The 27,956-nt window shown below is 41.6% G+C and overlaps 1 protein-coding gene across 2 annotated transcripts in view; it reads left to right on the top strand.

Moving 5' to 3' along the window:
* The window catches only part of TTYH1 (tweety family member 1), a 240,303-nt gene that overhangs the window by 200,639 nt on the left and 11,708 nt on the right, over nt 1-27,956 (top strand). Inside the window, exons 7-12 of one of the 2 annotated variants that reach the window (XM_073656482.1) lie at nt 3,054-3,129; nt 5,633-5,688; nt 7,439-7,531; nt 17,751-17,843; nt 21,254-21,396; nt 24,417-24,602. In XM_073656482.1, coding sequence (XP_073512583.1) covers nt 3,054-3,129; nt 5,633-5,688; nt 7,439-7,531; nt 17,751-17,843; nt 21,254-21,396; nt 24,417-24,602 — 647 coding nt within the window. The remainder of the gene's footprint in view (nt 1-3,053; nt 3,130-5,632; nt 5,689-7,438; nt 7,532-17,750; nt 17,844-21,253; nt 21,397-24,416; nt 24,603-27,956) is intronic. The other variant, XM_073656483.1, reaches the window with a different exon arrangement.

Genomic DNA, 27,956 nt, shown 5'->3' with positions numbered 1-27,956 from the left:
GTGATCACCTTTTTAGGTTGTGAAGGACACAATTTTCCTGATGGCATGTAGATATCAGCTGTGTGCAGAAGGATTAAAGATCCTCATCAAGATGAATAGAGATGTATTGGGATGTCCATCTCTGAAATGCTCCACTGCTAATTAGGGATTGAGGATACAGTGTAGACTATAAGTATTTAATTGTTCAACTTGTTTCATCCCTGAAACGCGTTGAACAATAAACTATTTATAGTCTAAAATGAACCATCATGGGAAGACTCATTCTTAATCAGCAGTGCACCCTTTCAGCCGTGGGTATTCCAATACATCTTACGTTGTATAAGAGACATCCTGGCAGCTGGCCTCACCCACTAGCTCAGAGAGAACTGAAAAATTACAGATAGAGCCCGCAGAGGGGAAAACTTATGAAAAATGCAGGATACTTGTCATATAATATCCATAAATTGTGTTATTCTTCATGTACACACGGGACAGATTATACTGAAAATTTACTTTATCATAGGATTATTAAACAAGTATAACCTAAAGCACCAATTTCTCAAGGGTGCATTATGTGGCATTACTTTGTGAAAAAAAGGTCAGAGTTCTATGAGGTCACATCTGGAATGTATGATATCACTGTGTAAGAGCATCCTTGATCTACAAGGCTTTAGCTGTTACCTGAAGGGCAGGCACTATTCCTGTGATGCTCTGCTCTCCTTTGCTGGTAAGGTCAGGAGAACAATAAAGGAGGATTGAATAGAAAACATTGTGAATATTTGCTAAAAGATTTAAAAGACAAAAATGTAAGTTCTTATTATAACTTCTTCCAATTTTTGTTTTTTTTTGTACTTTAGTTACTTCTTCTTCTTCCATAACTTGGATCAAAATCAGACATGTCTCCAATATTTGCCATGGACCACTCGGTCCGAGGAAAAATTCGGACATGTGAATGGTCTCATAGAATATCTGATCATGGGTATGAGAAAAACACGGATATGTGAATGAGGCCTAAGAGAGAATTTTGCCAACAACCTAGAGATGCTGGCTGTGCAATTTTCTGGGTGTAGCTAGTTATAGGGGTACAGAGGTAATGGTCCCATCCAGTTGCAAATACCTTAGAAAGTCTAAACCCCTTTCGTATGAGAAGCCATCCACCATCAAAATTTTACAGTGGAGCTCAGGGGTGAAGGCTACCCCTCTGTGTACCCCAATGGAATATTTTTGGTAATTGTGTATGGAGATGCTCACTTTCTACACATTCTCAGATACATGTCAGTGATAATCAGAGTCTACGGAATCAAGGCAGCTTCTCCCTGGGAGACAACCTCCTGGGGTGTCCTATGCACCAGGGATATAAGTCTAAATCTCTGTTTTCGTATGTATCAATTGTCAGCAACTGTGTGGTGTCTTTCATTTGCTCTCTGCTGGAGGGTCGGCCCGCCTCTATTCTCTTCTCCGTCCTGCCCGCTTGCCCGTCAAATCCGGTGAAGCGAGATAATTTAATTGGTCTGTTTTATGTGCTGGGTCAGTGGTTCCCCCCCCCCATCCTTCGCCCTCTGTCACATCTGTCAGCCTTAATTAGCTTCCAAAACTAGGTATGAATGCGGTCCTACTTAACCAGAATCACGTTGCCCAATTCGCTGACGCCTCCTCTGCCTCTCCGCCCGCGAGCCATGTTTAACTCCCTATGGGTCTGGAGTTCAAGTTTATTACCATTATGGGAATAGTAAGAATGAAGGTGCTTTCAGTCAATGCATACTGAACTGTGAAAGCGTTCGTCTGCTCGGCCAATTGGGAAAACAGCGGGATGAGATGTTCTCCGGCATGCAGAGAGCACATAGCTATGGATTCCAGAATGGCCTCGTCAGTTCCCATTCATTGGGATGCGATGTCTGTGTTTCCTACCTGCCTAAAAATAATAAGGCAACAATCACCCAGAGAAAATATATGAATGAGCACAGAAGCAATCCATTAATTTAAAAACATATTTTATTAGAACACAAGTAAAACATAGAGATTAAAAAAGCAGAATGCCGAATAAGGGACGCTGAATACTTCCAATGAATAGAAATATACTCATGGAATAATAATATTACGGGATCTGTAGCATGTAGCCTCAACTCGTTTAAATAGTAGGCGCATACCCTGATTCTATACTGAGTATCTGAATAATTAATCAGGTATATAATACAATAAATCCAAAACAGGCATAGGTTTGAGTGGAGATCACTGGAATCCACCATACACCCTTATATGCCAGTGTAAACCGTGCTTGTAAAACAGATAATTATGCTCAGAAAATAACCAAATACTAAAACTAAATAAAGCAGTGATCCCGGGGATATGGTGTGTATGTTCAGCGTCCTGTCACCCCGACGCGCGTTTCACCGTCGGCTCTTTCTGCAGGCGTGATACTGCAGAGACAATACCAGCTTTTTCAACAGTAAAAGATACTGTGATGGACCTATTTAGCCTGGGTATCATTCACATCCACCAAAAAATAGTTTTAACCAATTTAAATTTCACCTAAAAATATAAATAAATAATAATAAATAAAATACTACTGAGAATAATAATTTTAAAGAGTAACCATTTTTTCATTTTATTTCATAAATAGTACACATGGAAATAAGAAACGTTGTAATATACATTTGTAGAGAAATGTGTCTCCTCCTCCTGAACTGATATTCCTCAATTCAGCAGTAAAATCTGTAAAATTTGTAATCAGTGGAGACAGATTTTCTCATTACTGAAATAGGAGATGACAGTTGGTGCTTTTTTATTTCTATGGAACTAGAGGCAGAAATAGACATTCTGCTGCAATTTCTCCTGAAAATCAAAATGTCTCAAAATTTGGTGCAACCTTACTCCAGTTGCCTCCTTGGTGTAATTTTCTGCAAGTTTTTCAAAAAGTCGCATCTTTTTACGATATTTTTGAAAAAGATGATTTTTTTTTGCTTTAAAAAAAAAAGTGTCAAAAAAAGTTAATGACTTTTTTTTAGTCCTTTTTAAGATTTTGTGACAGTTTTCAAAGTGAATTTTAATATTGGATTTTCTTTTGTTTTGTGCAGGGGTTGAGTGATTTTTGCTCGGATCCGGATGCTTTTGTGTTAAATCAAACCCAAGTGGTCACAAATATCAGTCCAGGTAAGAAAAGGATGTAAATATTCCAAATAATTGTTGCATGTCTTCCAGACATTCTATCACTGTGTGACGATTTATTCTTTTGTGTCCTTGTAGCATTGATGCAGAATTCTCCACCCTGTTATACAATGTATAGAGATGTGTGTGTTATAGTGCTGCAGTTTTGTTTCAATGTATTTGGATTGTGATACTCTTTGTTTCTCAAGCCATAGAAAAAAACATAACAGAAAGCCCGAGATCATCTCCCAAAGAAGAGGAATGAATAGGATACTGTTTCATTTTTCATTTTGAAAAGTCGAAATATAAATATCCCTCCGAGCGACTGCAGAATTGACAATGTCTGCAGATTGACTACATATTTTGTAGGATTTCCCAAGCTATGACAAATGTGATATTAGAGGGTTAATAATGGTCATTAATCATGATGGTTATGTAGTCCACCATCGAAAACCATTCATTTTACTTAAAGGGAATCTGTCAGCACATTTTTGCTATGTAATTTGAGCAGCATGATGTAGAGTCAGGGACCCTGATTCCAACGATGTATCACTTACTGTGCTCGTTCAATAAAATCAGTGTTTTATCAGCAGGAGATTATCACTACAGGACTAGTTGTCTCATGCCTCCTAGTCCAGCCACGCCCCCAGCACTGATTAGCAGCTTTTTGTCAATACACAGAAAACAGCCAATCAGTGGTGTGGGCGGGGTTATACACAGCTCAGCATTCAGCAGAGAAAACAGTTATTGTATCAAATTACAGCATGCAGACCAGTAAGTGACACATCGCCAAATTGGGGTTATTTTCCTAAGAAAAGTTATAAATACCTTCCTCCCATTCGTTGCTCATTAGAATATAAAAACTGTGTCCTCTGCATTTCCTTTTATGACATGTTGTCAATGGTTCAGAGGCCTCCATGATGCTGAGTTGCTGTCCATGTTGAGTCATAATGGACTAGATATAAAGCTGAAAGGGTAACATAAAGCAAATCTTTAGTCCGATTTCACAATACAAGCTGCATACATTATTAAATGGATCTCGAAGACCTGCTAAGGCTGGTGTACTTACTTTATAAAATCCATGTCAGAACGAATATATAATCTTATTTGCTTAATATTAAAATAGGCAGCTAGAGCTGGACTCATAAAACACTCCTTTTCATTTTGACATGAATTATCATAGTAAGTACACCAGCCTCATAAGATCTAGGAGATCTATTTAATTATGTAGGTAGCCTCTATTATGAAATCTGATGACTGATTGATTTAAAAAATAAAATAAAGAATTTTAATCAAAGTTTTGTACAGTTCTGTGTCTAGAGATCCTTTGCAGACAAGTGTATTCACATGGTGTAATCTGATCTTGCAGTGATTATCAAATTTTTCCCTTACTTTTTGCTTACCTACTAAATGTACTAATTAAGGGATGGATAGAAAAGAGTCCAAAATACAATAAAACACATTTTTTTTTAGTTTGAGACACTGAAAAGGTAATTCTCATCTTTATAGATTCATTTTGTCGGATAGAGCTCGTAAAAAGAAGCAATTCTTCAACTTACTGTTTATTAAAATTTGCAGTGATTCTTGAGATATTAACACTTTTCTTTTGTTTAAATCTAGTTGCCTAGGAGACCGATCACTACTGCTGTCTAGCTTGTAAGCACTGCCCTGAAGATAGCTGGGATTAGGAGGTAACAGCTCGCTCCAGTGATCCTGGCCAGCTTCAAAACAGCACTTACAAGCTCTATAAAAAGGAGCATGTAAGCGCTATGTATATTCTGCTGTTTAACAGCGGTGGTCGGTTTCCAAGGCAATGAGCTGTAAACAAAAATGTTTATATCTAAAGAATGTCTGAACACTTTAACAATCAGTAAATTGCAAAATTACTTGTATTTACAAGCTCTATCCGACAATATCCATCTTTGAAGATGGGAATAACCCTTTAAATCTGCATAGGAGCTGTGGACAAAATGGTAAGTTATTAAAAAAAATAATATTACTAAAGATAAAGGTGCACATCCCCTTTAAAGAGGCAGACTTATAAAGTAGGTGTAAACAAAAGAGAGTAATTTAAGTTTTTTTTTTACATTTTAGGGAATTCTGCTCTGAAATTCATTTAAAAGATCACTTTAAATACTTTAAATCAAACGCAGCCTTAGTAATAGCAAAGTGACCTCAGCATATAGAGCAATGGGTAGACGGATGGTAACCGTTTTCACTGCTGTGCTGTCAACCACTATATGTAATGTTTCTTCAGTGTTTTATGGTTTTTTTCTATGGCTAAGTTGTAAGCTGTGACGTCCTCTCAGTATCCAGATTCACTCCAAAATGGCTACTGAATTCCCTGTCTTGGCTTTCATACAGGCTATGATAATCTGGTTCACTTGAGCACATTGTCTTTGTCCACTTTGATTAAGTTTTGCTCACTAGAGAACTAGTGCTAACTTTTTTGTTCCCCAAATATTTCCTAACACGTATCATTCATTTCCTTTTTTCATGTTTATTTCAGATATTTTACAGTATTATATCTCCTGTAACCAGGAAGTGACAAACCCCTTCCGCCAGGTACTGTTATGTGTTCTCTCCTTTTATGAAAACCAATACCGACTTACATTACATTTTACTAAAAAGCTTAGTAGAAATGGGATCTATCTCACCTCCAGGAGCATGTTTTCCACTTCTCTGCCTGCAAACTATCTGGAAATGCCTGGAATTTCTTCTCTATTCACACAAAAAAAAATCCTTTAGCATAAATCACAAAATTCAACGCAGGAAGGAAGTGGAGGGAGGAGGGGTATGAAGCTGCAGTGTTTAGTGATATTGCATAAAGGAGGGCTGGAGAGGCAGGAAAGCAGGCATAGATGTCTGACTGGCTCAGAATACATGCATCACACAAGATCCTGTCCTCAGTACGGCTATAGTAAAAAAAAATAGCATAGGGAAGACCCCCAAAATTTGCAGATTATATTCAACTTTTCTGGCTGTTCACAAGACACATCTAGAGCTGCTGAAAGAGGGATTGTAATTTTAGTTATTGCAATCATAGGAAGACTTTTCAAGTCCAAAAATGCTATTTAACTGCAGATATAGGGTAATCTGCTGGAAAATAGCATTGAAATCCCATCTGGCTGCCTTACTGGGGCAGGGGCTACTGGTAGAAAATTAACTTCTTTCCTCCCTGCAGCTGCTCGGGGGCGGTGCAGGAGCTATTACAGTCACTACTTTCTGTATACAGTGAGCAGCTGTAATCACCCCCTGCACTTTGATTGACAGCCTGCTCTGCACTCATACACTGCACATTGTGGAGTGATTACATCCACGCTCATTGTATAATGAGATACTGGGAGAAAATGAAGTCATGTCCTCCCTGCAGCTGCTCGGGGGCGATGCAGGAGCTATCACAATCATCGCTCTGTATATACAGTGAGCAGTTGTAATCACTCCCCTGCACTTTGATTGACAGCCTGCTCTGTACTCATACACTGCACATTGGGGAGTGATTACAGCCACGCTGATTGTATGAGATACTGGGAGAAAATGAAGTCATGTCCTCCCTTCAGCTGCTCGGGGGCAGTGCAGGAGCTATTATAGTCACCGCTCTCTATATACAGTGAGCAGTTGTAATCACTCCTCTGCACTTTGATTGACAGCCTGCTCTGCACACATACACTGCATATTGGGGAGTGATTACAGCAGCGCTCATTGTATGAGATACTGGGAGAAAGAAGTCATGTCCTCCCTGCAGCTGCTCGGGGGCGGTGCAGGAGCTATCGCAGTTGTACTTTCTCCTCTGCACTTTGATTGACAGCCTGCTCTGCACACATACACTGCATATTGGGGAGAGATTACAGCCACGCTCACTTTATGATGGGCAATTACTGCACTGCCCCTATAAACAAAAGGTGGGTTGATCAATCACCAATTTATGTTACAATTAACAAAATGGGTGTTTATTCCAATGGAGCACCGCCTCTATGACTGGAACCAAGTGGCTACAGGGAGGACTTAAATTCATTTTCTCCTTCTAGCCGCTGCAGCCCAACATGATTTTAGTGCTATTGACCTCCAGATTAACCCTATATCTGCAGGTAAATACCATTTTTGAACATAACAGGTTCCCTTTAAGTATTCCAATTTAGGGACTTTGCAAAGCATTGTTGGTAGTGGAGAATATCTCCGACATACTGTATCATGTAATAGGAAGCGCAGACATGCAGAGGACTCTGTGTGCTGAGTGTATGAGGCTATTGACAATATTTTGTAGCTACTCAGCATTTAAAGTAATTCCTAAAAAAATGCTTACTTTTGTGTGCAGAGGCTGACCATGTCACAGAGGGCGCTCTCAAACATCCACCCTCAACTTTATGGATTGGAAAGAGAAGCAATACCCCAGTTTCCAGCTGCAGAGGTAAGTTGGTCCTGGCTAAGGACATTACAGATTTTCCTTGTAAAAGGAGATGTAAGGTGAATGCATCATTATTATACCAGTATCAGTCCTCAGCCATATGCAACATATTTTATTATGTATTGATTCATGTCTACTGTATGAAGCTCATTTAATGTGTCATCCTTTTGCTGTGGAATCACTATATTTAGTGTCATCTCCTTTGACATCAATTTGTTTGTTAGTCCTGATCTATATACTTCCCAACCATCCCAGATCCAGCAGGACATTGTCCTGGGAGGTTGGAGGTATATCCTGACATCAACTGCATCTGGGTTGCCAGAACATAGGTATAATGAATATAATGGTGCAGCAAGCAGAAGACAGGTCCTATAAGGACCTTCAGAACACATGACACTACCTAGACTGGGAGCAGAGACCAGTCCACAGGAACATCTGGGCAGGGATGTGACAGGCAAGTGTCATGCTTGTGTTGGGGCATCATACTGTATGGGGAGAACTGTGGGGGCATCATACTGTGTGCGATGGAATGTACTGCCAGGGGGAAGCATACTGTGTGTGGAGGTATGTTGGGTGTGGGGTGCTGTGCATTATCTTACGGTGTGGGGGGCTATGGAAGCATCATTCTGTATGATGGGTACTGTGACAACATCATACTGTGTATGGGGAAATGTAATACTGGGGGACATCATACTGTCTGTGTGGAACGTAATACTGTGTGTGGGGGGTGCTGTGAAGGGCATCATTCTGTGTGTCGGGACTATGGGTAAATCATACTTTGTGTGAGGGCATCATACTGTGTGGGGGGGATTGTACTGTGAATGGAGTGTTGAGGGGGCATTATACTGTGTGTGTGGGGTGCTATGGGGCAACATACTGTGCGTGGTGGATGTGGGAGTATCATATTGTGTGTGGGGTGTTGTGAGGGCTCCATACAGTATATGGGGACTATGGAAGCATCATCCTGTGCGTGGGGTACTGTGGGAACATCACACTGTGTTTGGGAATGTACTGTAGGGGCATCATACTGTGTGTTGTGGCATGTATTAATGAGACATTATACTGTGTGTGTGTGGGGGGGTCACTATGAGAGCCAAGAAAGCGGTTTCATAATGTGTGCGAACATTAAAGCGGTGAGGTTAAGGAAGTAACTAAGAGTAAAATAGAAATTGGTGCTGCACACTATGCAAAATGTGTACTTTTTCCTGTCTTAAAAAGTTAGGAAGTATGCTGGTCTGTGCGAGATCACTATTTATTATCCCTGTACTGTGACATCACTGTGTTTATTATCCCTGTACTGTGACATCACTGTGTTTATTATCCCTGTACTGTGACATCACTGTGTCTATTATCCCTGTACTGTGACATCACTCCGTGTATTATCTCTGTACTGTGACATCACAGCGTTTACTATCCCTGTACTGTGACATCACTGTGTCTATTATCTCTGTACTGTGACATCACTATGTTTATTGTCTCTGTACTGTGACATCACTATGTTTATTGTCTCTGTACTGTACTTGGTCGTTTGGGCTCCACGTGTGCTTTAGCTTGATTCAGGCAGGTTTAACGGGGGATAGGCAGCCTTAGATGGAGGGTGGCAGGTAGCTTCATCTGACAGTCTGGCTCCGACAAAGGGGTCGCCATACACCCCGAGCAGTCTGCAGACACCGTATTCCCGGCACTGCCTGTAAGCCACGTGGAGAGATACTCCTCAGTCTGGTAGCACGCCGGCTGGGAGCACTTATACGCCAGCGTGTATCACACACGAATCCTAGAGCCTGCTGTGTAGTCCCTGTGCTGTAACAGGGCTACAGATACATTATTTATCGCACATCTCTCGTGCAGTTAACAAAGATAGTGCGAATTCCTATTCCTGTCCCGGTGTGCAGTAACACGGAAGGGATTGTTATTTAAGTTGGTTGTTACCTTCTCACCCGGAAGGTGTACGGCCGCAGTCCACCAGGCTGCATCGCGGACCCCAAGTTCGGTTGCTTTCCATTATTTGATAAAGTTGTTTGCAACCGTCCCCTTAACAGTATCAGAGCGCCCGGGTCTTGCCGAACATGGCTGACAACCAGCAACTGTAGCACTATATACAGCAACTTGAGGCCAGACTTAGGACTCTGGAACAAGCTGTCCCCCTTAACACCTGTACTGTGACATCACTGTTTTTATTATCCCAGTACTGTGACATCACTGTGTCTATTATCCCTGTACTGTGACATCACTGTGTCTATTATCCCTGTACTGTGACATCACTGTGTATTATCCCTGTACTGTGACATCACTGCGTAAATTATCCCTGTACTGTGACATCACTGTGTGTATCATCTCTGTACTGTGACATCACTATGTGTATCATCTCTGTACTGTGACATCACTGTGATTATTATCCCTGTACTGTGACATCACTGTGTGTATTATCCCTGTACTGTGACATCACTGTGTCTATTATTCTTGTACTGTGACATCACTGTGTGCATTATCTCGGTACTGTGACATCACTGTGTCTATTATCCCTGTGCTGTGACATCACTGTGTGTATTATCCCTGTACTGTGACATCACTATGTTTATTATCCCCGCACTGTGACATCACTGTGTGTATTATCCCTGTACTGTGACATCACTGTGTGTATTATCCCTGTACTGTGACATCACTGTGTGTATTATCCCTGTACTGTGACATCACTGTGTCTATTATCTCTTTACTGTGACATCACTGTGTTTATTATTTCTGCACTGTGACATTACTGTGTCTATTATCCCTGTACTTTGATATCACTGTTTATTATCCCTGTACTGTGACATCACTGTGTTTATTATTTCTGTACTGTGACATCACTGTGTCTATTATCCCTGTACTGTGACATCACTGTGTGTATTATCCCTGTACTGTGACATAACTGTGTCTATTATCCCTGTACTGTGACATCACTGTGTATTATCCCTGTACTGTGACATCACGGTGTCTATTATCCCTGTACTTTGACATCACTGTGTCTATTATCCCTGTACTGTGACATCACTGTGTCTATTATCCCTGTACTGTGACATCACTGTGTCTATTATCCCTGTACTTTGATATCACTGTTTATTATCCGTGTACTGTGACATCACTGTGTTTATTATTTCTGTACTGTGACATCACTGTGTCTATTATCCCTGTACTGTGACATCACTGTGTGTATTATCCCTGTACTGTGACATAACTGTGTCTATTATCCCTGTACTGTGACATCACTGTGTGTATTATCCCTGTAGTGTGATAGCACTGTTTATTATCCCTGTACTGTGACATCACTGTGTGTATTATCCCTGTACTGTGACATCACTGTGTTTATTATCCCTGTACTGTGACATCACTGTGTGTATTATCCCTGTACTGTGACATCACTGTGTCTATTATCTCTGTACTGTGACATCACTGTGTTTATTATCCCTGTACTGTGACATCACTGTGTGTATTATCACTGTACTGTGACATCACTGTGTCTATTATCTCTGTACTGTGATATCACTGTGTTAATTATCCCTGTACTGTGACATCACTGTGTATTATCCCTGTACTGTGACATCACTGTGTTTATTATCTCTGTACTGTGACATCACTGTCACTGCCTTTTGGAAGTGCATTGAGCTGTAGGGTGCTTTGCTGCAAAAGGGGGAAAAAAAAAAAAACCTCTTTAAATCTTCTTCCTTAGCGAGTGTGAACGAGCTGAGTGTGACTGGAGTGTAAGTGCAAACGGAAGTGTGTGACTTGTTTTTTAGTGACTTGGATTCAGGGAGTTTGGAAAGGAGGAATTTGGACTGAATTGCTGTCTGTATTTTATTAATTCCTTACATTTCTTCTTACTTAACATTTCTGTCTGGTGCAATCCCCATTAGGAAATAAGCTCCATTATTGGCAATGCTATCCAGTGTACATCTTGCCACATGTATGCAATCCTTGAACTGCCGGTCGGGGTTGCAAACTGCTGCGCGAGATGTGTGCACGTTGTGCGTTTGGAAGCCCAGGTACTGGATCTAAATGAGCAGCTGGCAACACTGAGATCCATTGACAATATGGAAAGGAGTCTGCTGCTCACTGAGCAGCAGCTAACTGGGGTAGATGTGGGGGAGGGTGGTAGTATGGAGCTGCAGGACAGTGAGGCAGCTAGCTGGGTGACAATTAGAAGGGGGGTGTAGAGGGAAGAGTGCCAGGGAGGCTAGTCCTGATCTGGCACACCCCAATAAGTTTGCAAAGTTGGCAGATGAGGGGGGTGACTTTACAGGGGTAGCACTGCTGCAGCAAGGCATGTCCCCTGAAAGCCGGAGGAGTGTCAGCTCCAGTAAGGAGGGGAATAGGAGAGCAGGGCAGGCCAGGCAGGTGCTGGTAGTGGGGGACTCAATTATTAGGGGAACAGATAGGGCAATCTGTCACAAAGACAGGGATCATCGAACAGTGTGCTGCCTACCTGGCGCTCGAGTCCGGCACATCGCTGATCGGGTTGACAGATTACTGGGAGGGGCTGGTGAGGACCCAGTGGTCATGGTGCACATTGGCACAAATGACAAAGTTAGAGGTAGGTGGAAGGTCCTTAAAGATGATCTCAGGGAATTAGGGTGCAAGCTTAAAGCAAGGACCTCCAAGGTGCTATTCTCTGAAATACTACCTGTACCACTTGCCACACCAGAGAGGCAACGGGAGATTAGGGAGATAAATAAGTGGCTCAAGAACAGGTGTAGGAAGGAGGGATTTTGGTTCCTGGAGAACTGGGCCGACTTCTCAGTTGGCTACAGACTTTCCCCTAGGACCGGCTGCACCTCAATGAGGAGGGTGCAGCTGTGCTGGGGGAGAAAATGGCTAGAAGGTTGGAGGAGTGTTTAAACTAGGGATTGGGGGGGAGGGTATTCATTTTATAGGTGGGGAAGATAGTGCAGATAGTGACCTGGGCACAAATAAAGAAATTGGGGGTGGGGTTAGAAAGGTCAATAAAGTAAGAAGGAATAGAGGTACAGAGAGATACATAAAATGCATGTACACTAATGCCAGAAGCCTCACCAACAAATTGAAGGAATTAGAATTGATTTTGTTGGAAAATAATTATGACATGGTGGGGATATCTGAGACATGGCTGGACGAGAGCCATGACTGGGCAGTTAATTTACAGGGCTATAGTCTGTTCAGAAATGACCGTACAAACAAGCGAGGGGGGGTGTGTGTTTATATGTAAAATCATCCTTAAAACCCATCTTGTGGGAGGATATATGTGAATCTAATGGAAATGTAGAGTACCTGTGGGTGGAGATAAGGGGAGGGGGAAAAAATAATATATTACTGATAGGGGTTTGTTATAAGTCTCCAAAAATAATGGAAGCAGCGGAGAATATCCTCGTAAAGCAAATATATGAAACAGCGACTCAAGGAGAAGTCATTATTATGGGGGACTTCAACTACCCTGAAATACATTGGGGGACAGAAACCTGTAGTTCAAGCAAAGGTAATAGGTTTTTGACAACTATGAGAGACAATTACCTTTCACAACTGGTTCAGGACCCAACAAGAAGTGGGGCACTGCTAGACCTAATATTAACCAAGAGGCCAGACCGCATATCAAATATACGAGTTGGGGGTCACTTGGATAATAGTGATCACAAAATAATACGTTTTCATGTAACCTTTAATAAGATGTGTAGTAGAGGGGTTACAAGGACACTAAACTTCAGGAAGGCAAATTTCCATTTGTTGAGAGATGATCTTAGTGCAATAAACTGGGACGATATCCTGAGACATAAAGCTACACAAAGCTAATGGGAGACATTTATTAGCATCCTGAATAGGACCCTTGCACAATATATACCCTATGGGAATAAACATGCTAGAAATAGGAGGAAACCACTATGGCTAAATAGAGCTGTAAGGGGCGCAATAAGTGACAAAAAGAAAGCATTTAGAGAACTAAAGCAAGTAGGTAGTGATGAGTCATTAAATAAATATAGAAAATTAAATAAATTCTGTAAAAACCAAATTAAGGCAGCAAAGATTGAGGCAGAGAGACTTATTGCCAGAGAAAGTAAAAATAATCCCAAAATATTCTTTAACTACATAAATAGTAAAAAACTAAAAAATTATAGTGCTGGCCCCCTTAAAAATAGTCTGGGTAAATGGTGGATGAGGATGAGGAAAAAGCCAATATGCTAAATGATTTTTTTTCAACCGTATTTACACAAGAAAATTGCATGACAGAAAACATGATTAGTGATAACAAAAATTCTCCATTAAATGTCACTTGCTTAACCCAGCAGGAAGTACGGCGGCGTCTAAAAATCACTAAAGTTGACAAATCCCCGGGCCCGGATTGGATACACCCGTGAGTACTGCAGGAATTAAGTAACGTCATAGATAGACCATTATTTTTAATCTTTAAAGATTCCATAATAACAGGGTCTGTACCACAGGACTGGCGTATAGCAAATGTGGTGCCAATATTCAAAAATGGGGACAAAAACTGAACTTGGAAATTATAGGCCAGAAAGCTTAACCTCTACTGTGGGTAAAATCCTGAAGGGTTTCCTAAGAGATGCTATACTAGAGTATCTGAAGAAGAATAACCTCATGGCCCAATATCAACATGGGTTTAAGAGGGACCGTTCCTGTCAAACTAATCTGATCAGCTTTTATGAGGAGGCAAGTTCTGGACTGGACCAAGGAAATGCAGTGGATGTTGTGTATATGGACTTTTCAAAAGCTTTTGATACGGTTCCACACAAAATGTTGATACATAAAATGAGAACAATGGGGATAGGGGAAAATATATGTATGTGGGTTAAGAATTGGCTCAGTGATAGGAAACAAAGGGTGGTTATTAATGGAAAACACTCAGACTGGGTCTCAGTTAACAGTGGGGTACCACAGGGGTCAGTATTGGGCCCCCTTCTTTTTAACATATTTTTTAATGACCTTGTAGGGGGCATACAGAGTAATATTTCAATATTTGCAGATGACACTAAACTCTGCAGGGTAATCAATACAGTGGAGGACAATTTTATATTACAGGAGGATCTATGTAAACTAGAAGCTGATAAATGGCAAATGAGCTTTAATGGGGAAAAATGTAAGGTAATGCACTTAGGCAGAGGAAATAAAATGTATAATTATATGCCTAATTGCAAAACTGTCACTGAAAAAGACCTGGGTGTATTGGTGGACAACAAGCTCACGTTTAGTGGCCAGTGTCAGGCAGCTTCTGCAAAGGCAAATAAAATAATGGGATGCATTAAAAGAGGCATAGATGCTCATGAGGGGAACATAATTTTACCTCTATACAAGTCACTAGTGCGACCACACTTAGAATACTGTGTACAGTTCTGGTCTCCGGTGTATAAGAGAGACATAGCTGAACTAGAGCGGGTGCAGAGAAGAGCGGGTGCAGAGAAGAGCGACCAAGGTTATTAGAGGACTTGGGGGTCTGCAATACCAAGACAGGTTATTACACTTGGGGTTATTTACTGTGGAAAAAAGAAGGCTTAGGGGTGATCTTATTACTATGTACAAGTATATGAGGGGACAGTACAAAGACCTGTCTACAGAACTTTTTACTCTGAGGCCTGAGACGGGGACAAGGGGGCAACTTCTACGTCTGGAGGAAAGAAGGTTTAATCATAATAACAGACGTAGATTCTTTACTGTAAGAGCAGTGAGACTATGGAACTCTCTGCCGCATGATGTTGTAATGAGTGATTCACTACTAACATTTAAGAAGGGCATGGATGCCTTTCTTGAAAAGTATAATATTACAGGTTATATATACTAGATTCCTTGATAGGGCGTTGATCCAGGGAACTAGTCTGATTGTCGTATGGAGTCGGGAAGGAATTTTTTTCCCCAATGTGGAGCTTAGTGTTTGCCACATGTTTTTTTTTTTGCCTTCCTCTGGATCAACATGTTAGGCTATGGGTTGAAATAGATGGACTTAGTCTTCCTTCAACCTTTAAAACTATGTATTATCCCTGTACTGTGACATCACTGTGTGTATTATCCCTGTACTGTGACATCACTATGTTTATTATCCCCGCACTGTGACATCACTGTGTTTATTTCTGTACTGTGACATCACTGTGTTTATTATTCCTGTACTGTGACATCACTGTGTTTATTATCCCTGTACTGTGACATCACTGTGTTTATTATCCCTTTACTGTGACATCACTGTGTGTATTCAGACCCCTTTAAATTTTTCACTCTTTGCTTCATTGCCATTTGGTAAATTCTAAAAAGTTCATTATTTTTCTCATTAAAGTACACTCTGCACCCCATCTTGACTGAAAAAAACAGAAATGTAGAAATTTTTGCAAATTTATTAAAAAAGAAAAACTGAAATATCACATGGTCATAAGTATTCAGACCCTTAGCTCAGTATTGAGTAGAAGCACCCTTTTGAGCTAATACAGCCATGAGTCTTCTTGGGAATGATGCAACAAGTTTTTCACACCTGGATTTGGGGATCCGCTGCCATTCTTCTTTGCAGATCCTCTCCTGTTCCGTCAGGTTGGATGGTGAACATTGGTGGACATCCATTTTCAGGTCTCTCTAGAGATGCTCAATTGGGTTTAGGTCAGAGCTCTGTCTGGGCCAGTCAAGAATGGTCACAGAGTTGTTCTGAAGCCACTCCTTTGTTATTTTAGCTGTGTGCTTAGGGTCATTTTCTTGTTGGAAGGTGAACCTTTGGCCAAGTCTGAGGTCCAGAGCACTCTGGAAGAGGTTTTCATCCAGGATATCTCTGTACTTGGCTGCTTTCATGTTTCCTTCAATTGCAACCAGTCATCCTGTCCCTGCAGCTGAAAAACACCCCCATAGCATGATGCTGCCACCACCATCTTTCACTGTTGGGATTGTATTGGGCAGGTGATGAGCAGTGCCTGGTTTTCTCCACACATACCGCTTAGAATTATAACCAAAAAGTTCTATCTTCGTCTCATCAGACCAGAGAATCTTATTTCTCATTTTCTGGGAGTCCTTCATGTGTTTTTGAGTAAACTCTATGCAGTCTTTCATATGTCTTGCCCTGAGGAGAGGCTTCAGTCGGGCCACTCTGCCATAAAGGCCCGACTGGTGGAGGTCTGCAGTGATAGTTGACTTTGTGGAACTTTCTCCCATCTCCCTACTGCATCTCTGGAGCTCAGCCACAGTGATCTTGGGGTTCTTCTTTACCTCTCTCACGAAGGCTCTTCTCCCATGATTGCTCAGTTTGGCTGGACAGCCAGGTTTAGGAAGACTTCTGGTGGTCCCAAACTTCTTCCATTTAAGGATTATGGAGGCCACTTTGCTCTTAGGAACCTTGAGTAATGCAGAAATTATTTTGTAACCTTGGCCAGATCTGTGCCTTGCCACAATTCTGTCTCTGAGCTCCTTGGGCAGTTCCTTTGAGCTCATGATTCTCATTTGGTCTGACATGCACTGTGAGCTGTGAGGTCTTATATAGACAGGTGTGTGCCTTTCCAAATCAAGTCCTATCAGTTTAATTAAACACAGCTGGACTCCAATGACGGAGTAGAACCATCTCAAGGAGGATCACAAGGAAATGAACAGCATGTGACTTAAATATGAGTGTCTGAGCAAAGGGTCTGAATACTTATGACCATGTGATATTTAAGTTTTTCTTTTTTTAATAAATTTGCAAAAATTTCTACATTTCTGTTTTTTTTTCAGTCAAGATGGGGTGCAGAGTGTACTTTAATGAGAAAAAAAATGAACTTTTTAGAATTTACCAAATGGCTGCAATGAAACAAAGAGTAAAACATTTAAAGGGGTCTGAATACTTTCCGTACCCACTGTATATATAAAAGGTGTGAAGGTTGCAACAGCATTCGGGAACTGGTCCCTGCTGGTGCCCTCTGCTAATAGGAGGATAGCAGTAATATACGCCCTGTTACAGATTTGGCCAGTGACCTCCAGTTACACCCCTGGCCATCTAATGTAATAGCATTGGCCTGATACATATGTGCTAGTTTGCATTGACCAGTATAGGGGACCATGTAATTGGCACAGAAGTCTTATTCGTCAACTCAGCAGTGTTTTTTTTAATTGTCAGAATGTTTATTTCTCCATTTTTATTTTTCTATGCTCGGGATGATTATCCCTCTCTCTGAATTAAATAATATCTCACTTTATTTCTGATTTTCAGACAGCAATAAGATATCAATTACCTAAACCCATGATCTTTTTGCTTTATTTTCAGAGACACTTACTAGTGGTCCAAGCCATGCTGAATACCACAGAAGGGAACTTCCACCATCTAGTAGCTCTGCTGAATTGTCGTGGGCTCCATAAGGTAACAGAATCCTTTAATATCACCCAAAACCTGTAGTAAAGCATGTTCTTGCTGCACACATCCCCCACGAAAAGTTAAAAATACTTTTGGGCCAAATTCCAATCCAATATGTCCAGGAACTGTCCTGATTCTCATGCTCTGTAACTTGTCATCTGCTGATTTTAAGCGACTGGTTCCTTTCCCTCAGCATTCTGCCAGCATTATAGGAACTGGATCTTTCTTTCCCCACACTTTCCAGCATGCAGTGCCCCCGCCTTTGTCTAAAGGCTTGCTTGCCGCAAACTAACAGATTGTCTTTCTAATATGTCTGAATGGAAAAATCTGCCTCTTTTAGAGGAAAACTATAATCTGCCTCAATGTCTCTACTGCTAGAAGTGGATTACACTTAAAGGGAACCTCTCAGGTCCTCAAACTGCTCCAAACCGCCACTATAGCGCTATGTATGCAGATTGATATGTTCTAATTCAGTCTTTTATTTTGCAGAAAAACTCTGCAATCTTTAAAAAAATACTTTTCATTTGCTTCTTAGCACATGCTAATGATGCAGGACTAGTCTGATGGGATGTCACTAACCCCAGACTAGTCCTGCCTTGGATCATCTAATCACACTTCCCTGGGCATGATCGACAGTAGCCACTCATTCCCCATCATAGCAGGGCTGTTGGAAATCTTGTGCATGTCCGAGATGTGTTAGTGGTGCTGCCATGACGTGGGATTGTATGGAGAGTGTCAGCCATGCCCCGGGAGGTGTATTTAGAGGTTTCAAGGCAGGATTAGGATCATGACACCCCTCCGAACTAGTCCTGCAGACAACTATTGGGGTAGTGACAACCCTTTTGAACTAGTCGTGAAGATGACTGTATGGATGGTGACACCCCTTTGGACTAGTCCTGCAAACGACTATAGGGTTAGTGACACCCCTTTTTATTAGTCCTGAAGATGATTATAGGGGTAGTGACAACCCTTTGGACTAGTTCTGCAGATGACTATAGGGATGGTAATACCCCTTTGGACCAGTCCTGCAGATGACTATAGGGGTAGTGACACCCCTTTGGACTATTCCTGTAGGTGACTATAGGGGTAGTGACACCCCTTTGGACTAGTCACATAGACTACTATAGTGGTAGTGACACCCCTTTGGACTTGTCCTGCAGACGACTATAGGGGTAGGGACACCCCTTTGGACTAGTCACGCAGACGACTATAGGGGTAGTGACACTCCTTTGGACTAGTCCTGCAGACGACTATGAGGATGGTGATACCCCTTTGGACTAGTCAAACAGACAACTATAGAGGTAGTGACACACCTTTGGACTAGTCCTGCAGACTATGAGGATGGTGATACCCCTTTGGACTAGTCAAACAGACGACTATAGATGTAGTGACAACCCTTTGACTATTCCTGCAGGTGACTATAGGGGTAATGATACCCCTTTGGATTAGTTACACAGACTACTATAGTGGTAGTGACACCCCTTTGGACAAGTCACGCAGATGACTGTAGGGGTAGTCACACTCCTTTGGACTAGTCCTGCAGACGACTATGAGGATGGTGATACCCCTTTGGACTATCCAAGCAGACGACTATAGGGGTTGTGATACCCCTTTGGACTAGTCACGCAGATGACTGTAGGGGTAGTGAAACCCCTTTGCACTAGTGTAGCACCCTGAGGATTCGGCTGCTACAGGGGTATTGCACCTCAGCCAGAGGTGTGGTATTCCACTCCCGGGTAAGGATGGAGTGTGGAACTGAGCTCACTTAGCTGCATGCACTACACACATCCCATTTCCGAGGAACAGACCGATGGTACTCCCACTAGAGAAATGTGCAGGTACGACAGTGTCTGTTCCTGGCTGGAGTGGGAGGGGGGTGGAACATCCCAGTAGTGTAGGGGCAGATAGGGGGAGCAGCCTGGGTAAAGCTAGGAGCTCATTGGGTGCTGGTCACCTGAGCTCACACATAGAGGGAGTATATAAGGTGGGCACCATCTTAGATCAGGGTCAGTCTGTCAGTCTTTTGTCAGAGCAGAGGAGAAGAGCAGCTCCAAGGCCAAGAGAGAGAGAGAGGAGAAAGAAAGACCCAGAGGGGGAGAAAGAAGGAACTCCAAGAGCCCAAATTAGACCAGAGGGTGAAGAGTTGGCAACAGGGTACCGGATCCCAAGCTGGCAGAGGCTACAGCACACCTTAGCCAGGAACCGGAGGTCGTGGGCAGGATCTGCCACGATCACCCACTAAATCCACCCGGAAGGCAGACCAAGAATAGGGTCAGGGAACCCAGAGACAAGGGTTTACCACCAAGAGGCCCGAGGGAGCCGGACATAGGTGGATCCCTGGTGGGGAAGGCCAGAGAAGAGGACAGGACAGAAAGGGAGCTCAGGACCACGCTCCAGAATCACCTGGGGGTTGGCTGAGTCCAGGACCTGGTGGACGCAGCACGGCTCGGGTGGTCACTTAAGGCCGGAGTGACCAGAACAACTGCAGTAAGTAAACAAACCCTGAACTGCACAGCCCGACTCTGAGTCTCATTTCAATCCTCGCTGCACCATCACAACCCCCATCCTCTGCAACTGACCCCCTGAGGCTATACCCCTCCCGTTGGGGGTTATACTACCTGAGCTGCACATACATCACCAGCCTCAGCGGACCCTGCTGCAGCGGCGGCCGTATTGACCGCAAATCAACGGGTGGCGTAGTCGACACAAAAGAACATCTAGTAACATCACAAGGACTGCCACACACTGAGTTTGACACCCTGGGCACGGACCGGGTCACAGCCACTCGGAAACTACAACCCCCATCTGATCCGGCTCCGGGTATCCCCAACAGCACTGGCCCAGGGGGCGCGTCACTAGTCCTGCAGATTACTATAGGGGTAGTGATACCCCTCTGGACTAATCCTGAAGACCAAATACTTTTTTTGAAGATAGCAGCAGTGTTTGTGTGCAAAATAAAAAAAAACCTTTATCAGTAGTTAATAATCTTCATATATCACACAATAATGGCAGTTTGAAACAGGGGATCTGTCAAGTTTCCTTTAACAGGGTATACTTACCAAATTTTAGACAATTAAGTCCCGACACAGAAGAATGCCACAGAACACTTCCAAAACATTGTGGCTACCTGTGGTTTTACTAAAGTGTGCCCTTTTGTTCACCAAATCCTGGAGTTGTCCCTGACATCCCCTTTATCTTTAACAGGCAATGGTCATCAAGTTAGACAGAAGGGACTCGCCTAACGGCCAACAGAGTGTTTTTTGTGACTAAAAATACCATTTTGGCTAAAAGGAAACTTTATTAGTCATTACGTTGGCCATCAGAAGGGCCTCCAGTGTCTATATTAGGAGGTCAGTTACACATGTGAAACTGCTTGTAGACACATATATAGGTCTCGAATTTCTCTTTTTTTTTAGGACTATGTGGATGCCCTCAAAGGACTCTGTTATGACGGCATGGAAGGAGTCCTGTTTCTATTGCTGTTCTCCTTCCTTTCGGCTCTTTCTTTTACTGCTGCTGTATGCAGTCTTCCCCGTGCATGGAAACGGTTTCAGAACAGGTGGGTAACACCAAGGGTCTGGTTAACTTTTATTATACCTTTGCTTTCAGAAATGTTCTGTCCCCTGATGCAGTTTGTTTAAAGAAAAATAAAAAAAAACTATTATTTATTCACTCTCCCCAGGTTTAGTACTGAGTCTCCACCACTGCTCCTGTTGTGTCCTATAGTCTGCAGTGCTGACGTAACGTTAATAGCGCTGCAGGTAATCAGTGAGCTCAGCGGCTCTGAGTCGCTTGTGCCATCTACTGGGGTAGAGCTGCTGAGCTCACTGATTAAGAGACAATAGCAGACACAGGGAGCATCGATGGACCTGGGGAGGGCGAGCAAAGCACTTTTTTTCCTGCCACCAGCAGACAGAGGTTTTCTAAAACTAGAAAACCCCTTTTAATCTATGACTTTGGCTACCTAATTCCTGACTGTCATGGTTAGCACTGCCAGGATTCATGGCGTGACTGACTACCCCTCCACAGATACTCTTTATCTAATAAATGAGAGTGCAGGCAGTCATCTCCCAGATTGCTTTATTAATGCAGCCCATGGATTATTAGATTAAAGGATGAATGGCAATGTAGTTTTTAGCATATATGGAGCGTTACAAGACAAACAGAGGTCATATGAATACTCGGATTGTCTTTTTTTTTTTCATGCGGTGACTATGCAATGCTATTATGTAAAAAAAATGTATGAAGGATTTTACGGCACTTGAAAAATTTTGCTAATTTTGGAGCTTTTTATTTTTGTGCAGGAATTTGAAACTTTTTACCTTTTTTTTTTTTTAAAAGTTCGAAGGAAAGAGAATAGGGTTCTACGGTCCAATTAAGTTACTTTACACCAGAAAGTGACATCAATTATAGCGCCAATTTTGGGTTTATTTTTAATAAATTAGATTAGTTTTAGAAAATCTCCCCCTTAGCGCCTTAAGAATCTAGAAAATTATCTGTTGGAGCTTCTTATTTTTGCTCAGGAATTTGAAACTTTTTACCTTTTTTGAAAAGTTCGGAGGAAAGAGGATAGGGTTCCGCAGTCCAATTAAGTTACTTTACACCAGAAAGTGACATCAATTATAGCGCCAATTTTGTATTTATTTTTAATAAATGAGATTAGTTTTAGAAAATCTTCACCTTAAAGCCTGAAGAATCTAGAACATCATCTGTTCTTACTACTATTTCTCTTTTATTGCTCCCGGAAATATATTAGTTGCCAACTGGGCATTCTCTTATAAATGAAGTGTCTCTACAAAATCCGACACTGTCAATCTGATTGCATAGTAAAACTTCCCGACGTCCGCTGTACATGATTTTTGTGCTATAATTGCAGTAACTGCGGCTAACAGTAGTAACTGGAACTAGCTCCAGTCGCTGCTGTGTAACCTCTTACAGACACCAGCATTAAATGCTGCAAACCCCCTGGCGCATCAATTCGAGCGCCCATCGGCTCTCTGTGACGCACTCAAGGGGTGCCGATGGGTTACAATGGCAGCCGGAGCCTATTGAAGGCCACTGTCACTGCCATCTTGGTGCTCCTATAAATCTCAGCCGATATCTGGACTTCAGAGGAGATAGTAGATCATTAAATAGGAGAATAGGAGATAGTAGATCATTAAATAGCAGATCATCAAATTCACTATATATTGAGGCATTCCAGTGTATAATACATGTACCCTGGGTCAATTGAAAAAAAAAGTGAACAGTAAAAAATAAAGAAAATATTTAAAAAATAAAAAAATATAAAAAGTTGAATCAACCCACTTTGAATAAAGAAATGAATGAAGAATAAATAAATTAGAATAAAAAAGTAAAGAAATTAATAAAAAATTCAAAAGGTAAAAAAAAGGTATTGTCAAGTCCTTAAAATTCCGATCGATGAAAATATAAAATATAGAAAATTGCTTAACCCACATTGTAAATTACAGAAAACAATAATGCGATTAAAAACAATCAAAACATTGTATGTGCCCCAAAATGATATCTGCGAAAACTACTGCTCATAAAACACATGGGCAGTATAGACGAAAAAAAAAAAAAAAGTTACGAGTCTCAGAAAAGAGCTACTCAAACCCCATTTTTTTAATTTTTTTTTTACATTTTTATGATTTTTTTTTAACAACTGAAATATAAAAAAAAACTATACAAGTTTCCTATCGCTGTAAATGTTGAAAACTGAAAAATGATATTGCCAGGTCATTGTTACCGCATACTGAATTTCGTAAAAACGAAATCCAAAACCAATGTCGAATTGTGTTTCTTTTACTATTTCTTCACAGTTCACATATTGTAAAACTAAATGGAGCCATTATAAACTACATCTCCTCCTGCAAAAAACAAGCTCCTATACGGCTATAAAAAGTTTAAAAAAAGTTGTGTCTTTGGAAGAAGGGGAGAAAAAAAACGAAAGTGCAAAAATAAAAATTGGCCGAAGTGGAAAGGGGACTAAAGGGTTATTCCAATCTTAGACATTAAAGGGAATCTTTCACTAGGTTTTTTGAGAGCAGCAAAATGTAGAGGCAGAGACCCTTATTCCAGTGATGTATCACTTACTGGGCTGCTTGCTGCAGTTTTGATAAAATCCCTGTTTTCTCTGCTACAGATCCAGCAGTTCTCTAAATGCTGAGCTCTGTATAACCCTGTCCACACCACTGATTGGCTGCTTTCTGTGTACACTGTGCATAGGGAGAAAGCTGCCAATCAGTGGAGGGGGCGGGGTTATACAAAGCAGGACTACATGGCACAAGACAACTAGTCCTCTAGTGATAACTGTTTTATCAGCAGGATATTATCAAAAATACAGCAAGCAGTCCAGTAAGTGACATCACTGGAGCCATAAAAGCCAATGATTGGCTGCAGCGTTTATATGTGTAGTTAGGTGGGAGGTAACGGAGTGGAAAACTGAAGCCACGGGGAGTTTTAAAGGTAAGTATTACATGTATTTACTATACAGGTTTATGTACCCTCAGTGTTTGTGTGATGTGAAGTTAGTTTTATAAACTATAGTGACAGAAAACTATTTCTTCTTTCTTCCAGGGACCTGGATTATGATGATATGGACGAGGACGACCCTTTTAACCCCCAGGCACGTAGAGAGATGCTGCGCACGGCTGGCAGACCTCACCTGCCCAGTTTCTATAGTTACAGCAGTAGCTGCGGCAGCCACAACAGCCTGCGGGTCTCGGCCCCGCCTATTTCCAACGCCCCCGTCTCACAGTACATGTGAGTAGCCGCAGACACAGGCCGGCAGCCACATGGGGGCTTTTTTTATATATATATAAAAAAAAGCCATTAACAACATTAAACTAAAAGAAATCTTAGTAATTCATACCTGTGGAGACCCGCAGTTGAATGCTGCTACGCTCTGCACAGTATGGAACATTTTAAAGGGGTTGTCCACCCTCTGTGAACAATTTTGTTTTCACTTAAATGCATGTATTTGGGGCTAAAAAAATCATTTTTGCAATTGGGTTTCATTTAAAATTTTGCATCGTTTGCCTTTTACAGCCTCCATGTGGACCACTCTATTGTTGAGAATTCGTCAGTGAACTCGCTATAAAAGCCAAAAGGTGCAAAATTTTGAATGAAGACCAATGGCAAAAATGAATTTTAGCCCCAAATACATGCATTTAAGAAATAAAATAAATAAAAAAAAATGTCTTCAGACCCCCTTTAAGCTCACTGTGTATGACGGGATGGATAAAGAAGGTCATATAGATTAGATAGCTGTTGTCCAAACAATCGGCTCACATACACAGGAGCGCTGAGCAAATCATCTGGCAGCAGTTTATCTCCCCACAAAACAAAAGGATGGGGGTTGAATTTCCAGCAGCCTTATCCTTTTGCCTGACATAATCTGTTAGGGATCAACTGGGAAGCCCCCATACACATTATATGGCTGGCCAAAATCAGCGGGTTAAACGACTTTTAACTAATGTGTATGGGAGCCTTTATATTTTAGGAAGATGGTGATATAACAGGGAGTTTGTAACTCTTTTATCTGTCTTTTTCTGAGTTCCTCTCAGCTGAATAATGACCACAGACCACATCAAAGTTCAAAGTGCAGGGAAACAAAGAGCCTGTAAAGGCAAAATGGTGCACAATTTTTAATAAAACCCAATTGCAAAAATGATTTTTAGCCCCAAATACATTGATTTAAGTAAAAATAAAACATGTTCCCCCAAAGTACACAATCTCTTTAACTCTAATATATGTTGTTGAGTGAATCCCAGAACAGAGCAGGAGTGTCATATTTAGCTTCCCTACAGAACATAATGAGTAGAGATAAGCGGTGTTCGACTAGAACTGTTCGCCAATCTCAAATTCGAGCTGTTTTGGGCGGTGTTCGAGTTGTTCGACGAACCCGAACGATTTGCGAAAAATTCGGCTGTTCGAGGTTATGTTCGATAACTGTTCGTGCACCAAAAGCGTGTCCTGCATGTCTGGCGCTATTTAGAGCACCAATCATGCAGGGATTGTCTGCCACTCACTGTAATGCCACAGCCATGGTGGTTGTGGCATTACAGTGATTGCCCAAATCGATGGGAACTGTGATCACAGTGAAACACGAAAAGCCGGCAATTCAGCAGCGGCATACACCGGTACCCAACAATTTAGAACCGAAAGAATAGAGCTTCACACATAGATTAGATAGATATAAACATGTCAGCCACATATATACGAAGTACAGTGAAAGTGCTGCTTACTGTACTTGTCATTTAGCGTAAAGGATTTATCAAAAAAAATAATAGTGTTTTCATGCACTGTCTCTTTAAAAAAGCCGGCCGGCAATTCAGCATCTGTACCCGACAATTTATAACAGACAGAATAGAGCATCACACATAGATTAGATAGATAGAAACATGTCAGTCACATATATAAGAAGTACAGTGACAGTGTTGCTTACTGTACTTGTCATTTAGTGTAAAGGATTTATTAAAAAAAATAATAGTGTTTTCATGCACCGTCTCTTTAAAAAAGCCGGCCGGCAATTCAGCATCTGTACCCGACAATTTATAACAGACAGAATAGAGCATCACACATAGATTAGATAGATAGAAACATGTCAGTCACATATATAAGAAGTACAGTGACAGTGTTGCTTACTGTACTTGTCATTTAGTGTAAAGGATTTATTAAAAAAAATAATAGTGTTTTCATGCACCGTCTCTTTAAAAAAGCCGGCCGGCAATTCAGCATCTGTACCCGACAATTTATAACAGACAGAATAGAGCATCACACATAGATTAGATAGATAGAAACATGTCAGTCACATATATAAGAAGTACAGTGACAGTGTTGCTTACTGTACTTGTCATTTAGTGTAAAGGATTTATCCAAAAAAATAATAGTGTTTTCATGCACTGTCTCTTTAAAAAAGCCGGCCGGCAATTCAGCATCTGTACCCGACAATTTATAACAGACAGAATAGAGCATCACACATAGATTAGATAGATAGAAACATGTCAGTCACATATATAAGAAGTACAGTGACAGTGTTGCTTACTGTACTTGTCATTTAGTGTAAAGGATTTATTAAAAAAAATAATAGTGTTTTCATGCACCGTCTCTTTAAAAAAGCCGGCCGGCAATTCAGCATCTGTACCCGACAATTTATAACAGACAGAATAGAGCTTCACACATAGATTAGATAGATAGAAACATGTCAGTCACATATATATGAAGTACAGTGATAGTGTTGGTTACTGTACTTGTCATTTAGTATTAAAATAAAGGATTTATTATTAAAAAAATTGGCGTGGGGTTCCCCTTAATTTTAGGCTCTAGCGGAGGTTAAGCAGACAGCTGGGGCAGATGTTTGAAGCCTGGGAAGGGGGTAATACCCACGGAGCTTCCCAGGCTACTAATATCAGCCCCCAGCTGAATACATAGCCTTTACTAGCTATTAAAATGGGGGACCCCCCCAAAAAAATGACGTGGGGTCCCCCCCTAATTTAATAGCTAGCAAAGGCTAGGCAGACAGCTGGGGGCTGATATTAATAGCCCAGGAAGGGAGCCATGAATATTGGCCCCCTCCCAGGCTAGAAACACCAGCCGTCAGCCGCCCCAGAAATGGCGCATTCATAGGATGCGCCAATTCTGGCACTTAGCCTCGCTCTTCCACGCTGCCCTGTAGCGGTGGCAGGGGGTAATAGGGCTGGGGTTGATGTCAGCTTATAATGCCAGCTGACATCAAGCCCAGGTTAGTAATGGAGAGGCGTCTATAAGACACCCCCATTACTAACCCCATAGTCAAAGTTAAAAAAAACACAAACACCCAGAATAAAGTCCTTTAATTGAAATAAAGACACAATTCTTTATTGTTCTAAATTAAACCATACTTACCATCACGCCCATTCCAGCTGAAGCCAACGATCTCCTGCAATAAAAGAAAAATAATAAACCAACCTCATCCTTACCTTTCCATGGTTCCCAGGACAGCTTCAGCTCTGCTACATCGAGATGACAGGCTGGACCGCAGCAGAAAGCTGCCATCCAGCCTGTCATCCCGCAGACACTGAGAAGCGCAGGCATGCTTGCGCTCCACATTGTCTCTCTGTGACGGCATAAAGATGA

This window comes from Phyllobates terribilis, unplaced genomic scaffold, assembly GCF_046119375.1.
Source record: "Phyllobates terribilis strain yellow unplaced genomic scaffold, ASM4611937v1 Scaffold_12__6_contigs__length_324123572, whole genome shotgun sequence".
Lineage (NCBI taxonomy): Eukaryota > Metazoa > Chordata > Amphibia > Anura > Dendrobatidae > Phyllobates > Phyllobates terribilis.
The sequence above is the reverse complement of the archived record's forward strand: the minus strand, read 5'-3'. Positions and strand labels throughout refer to the sequence as shown.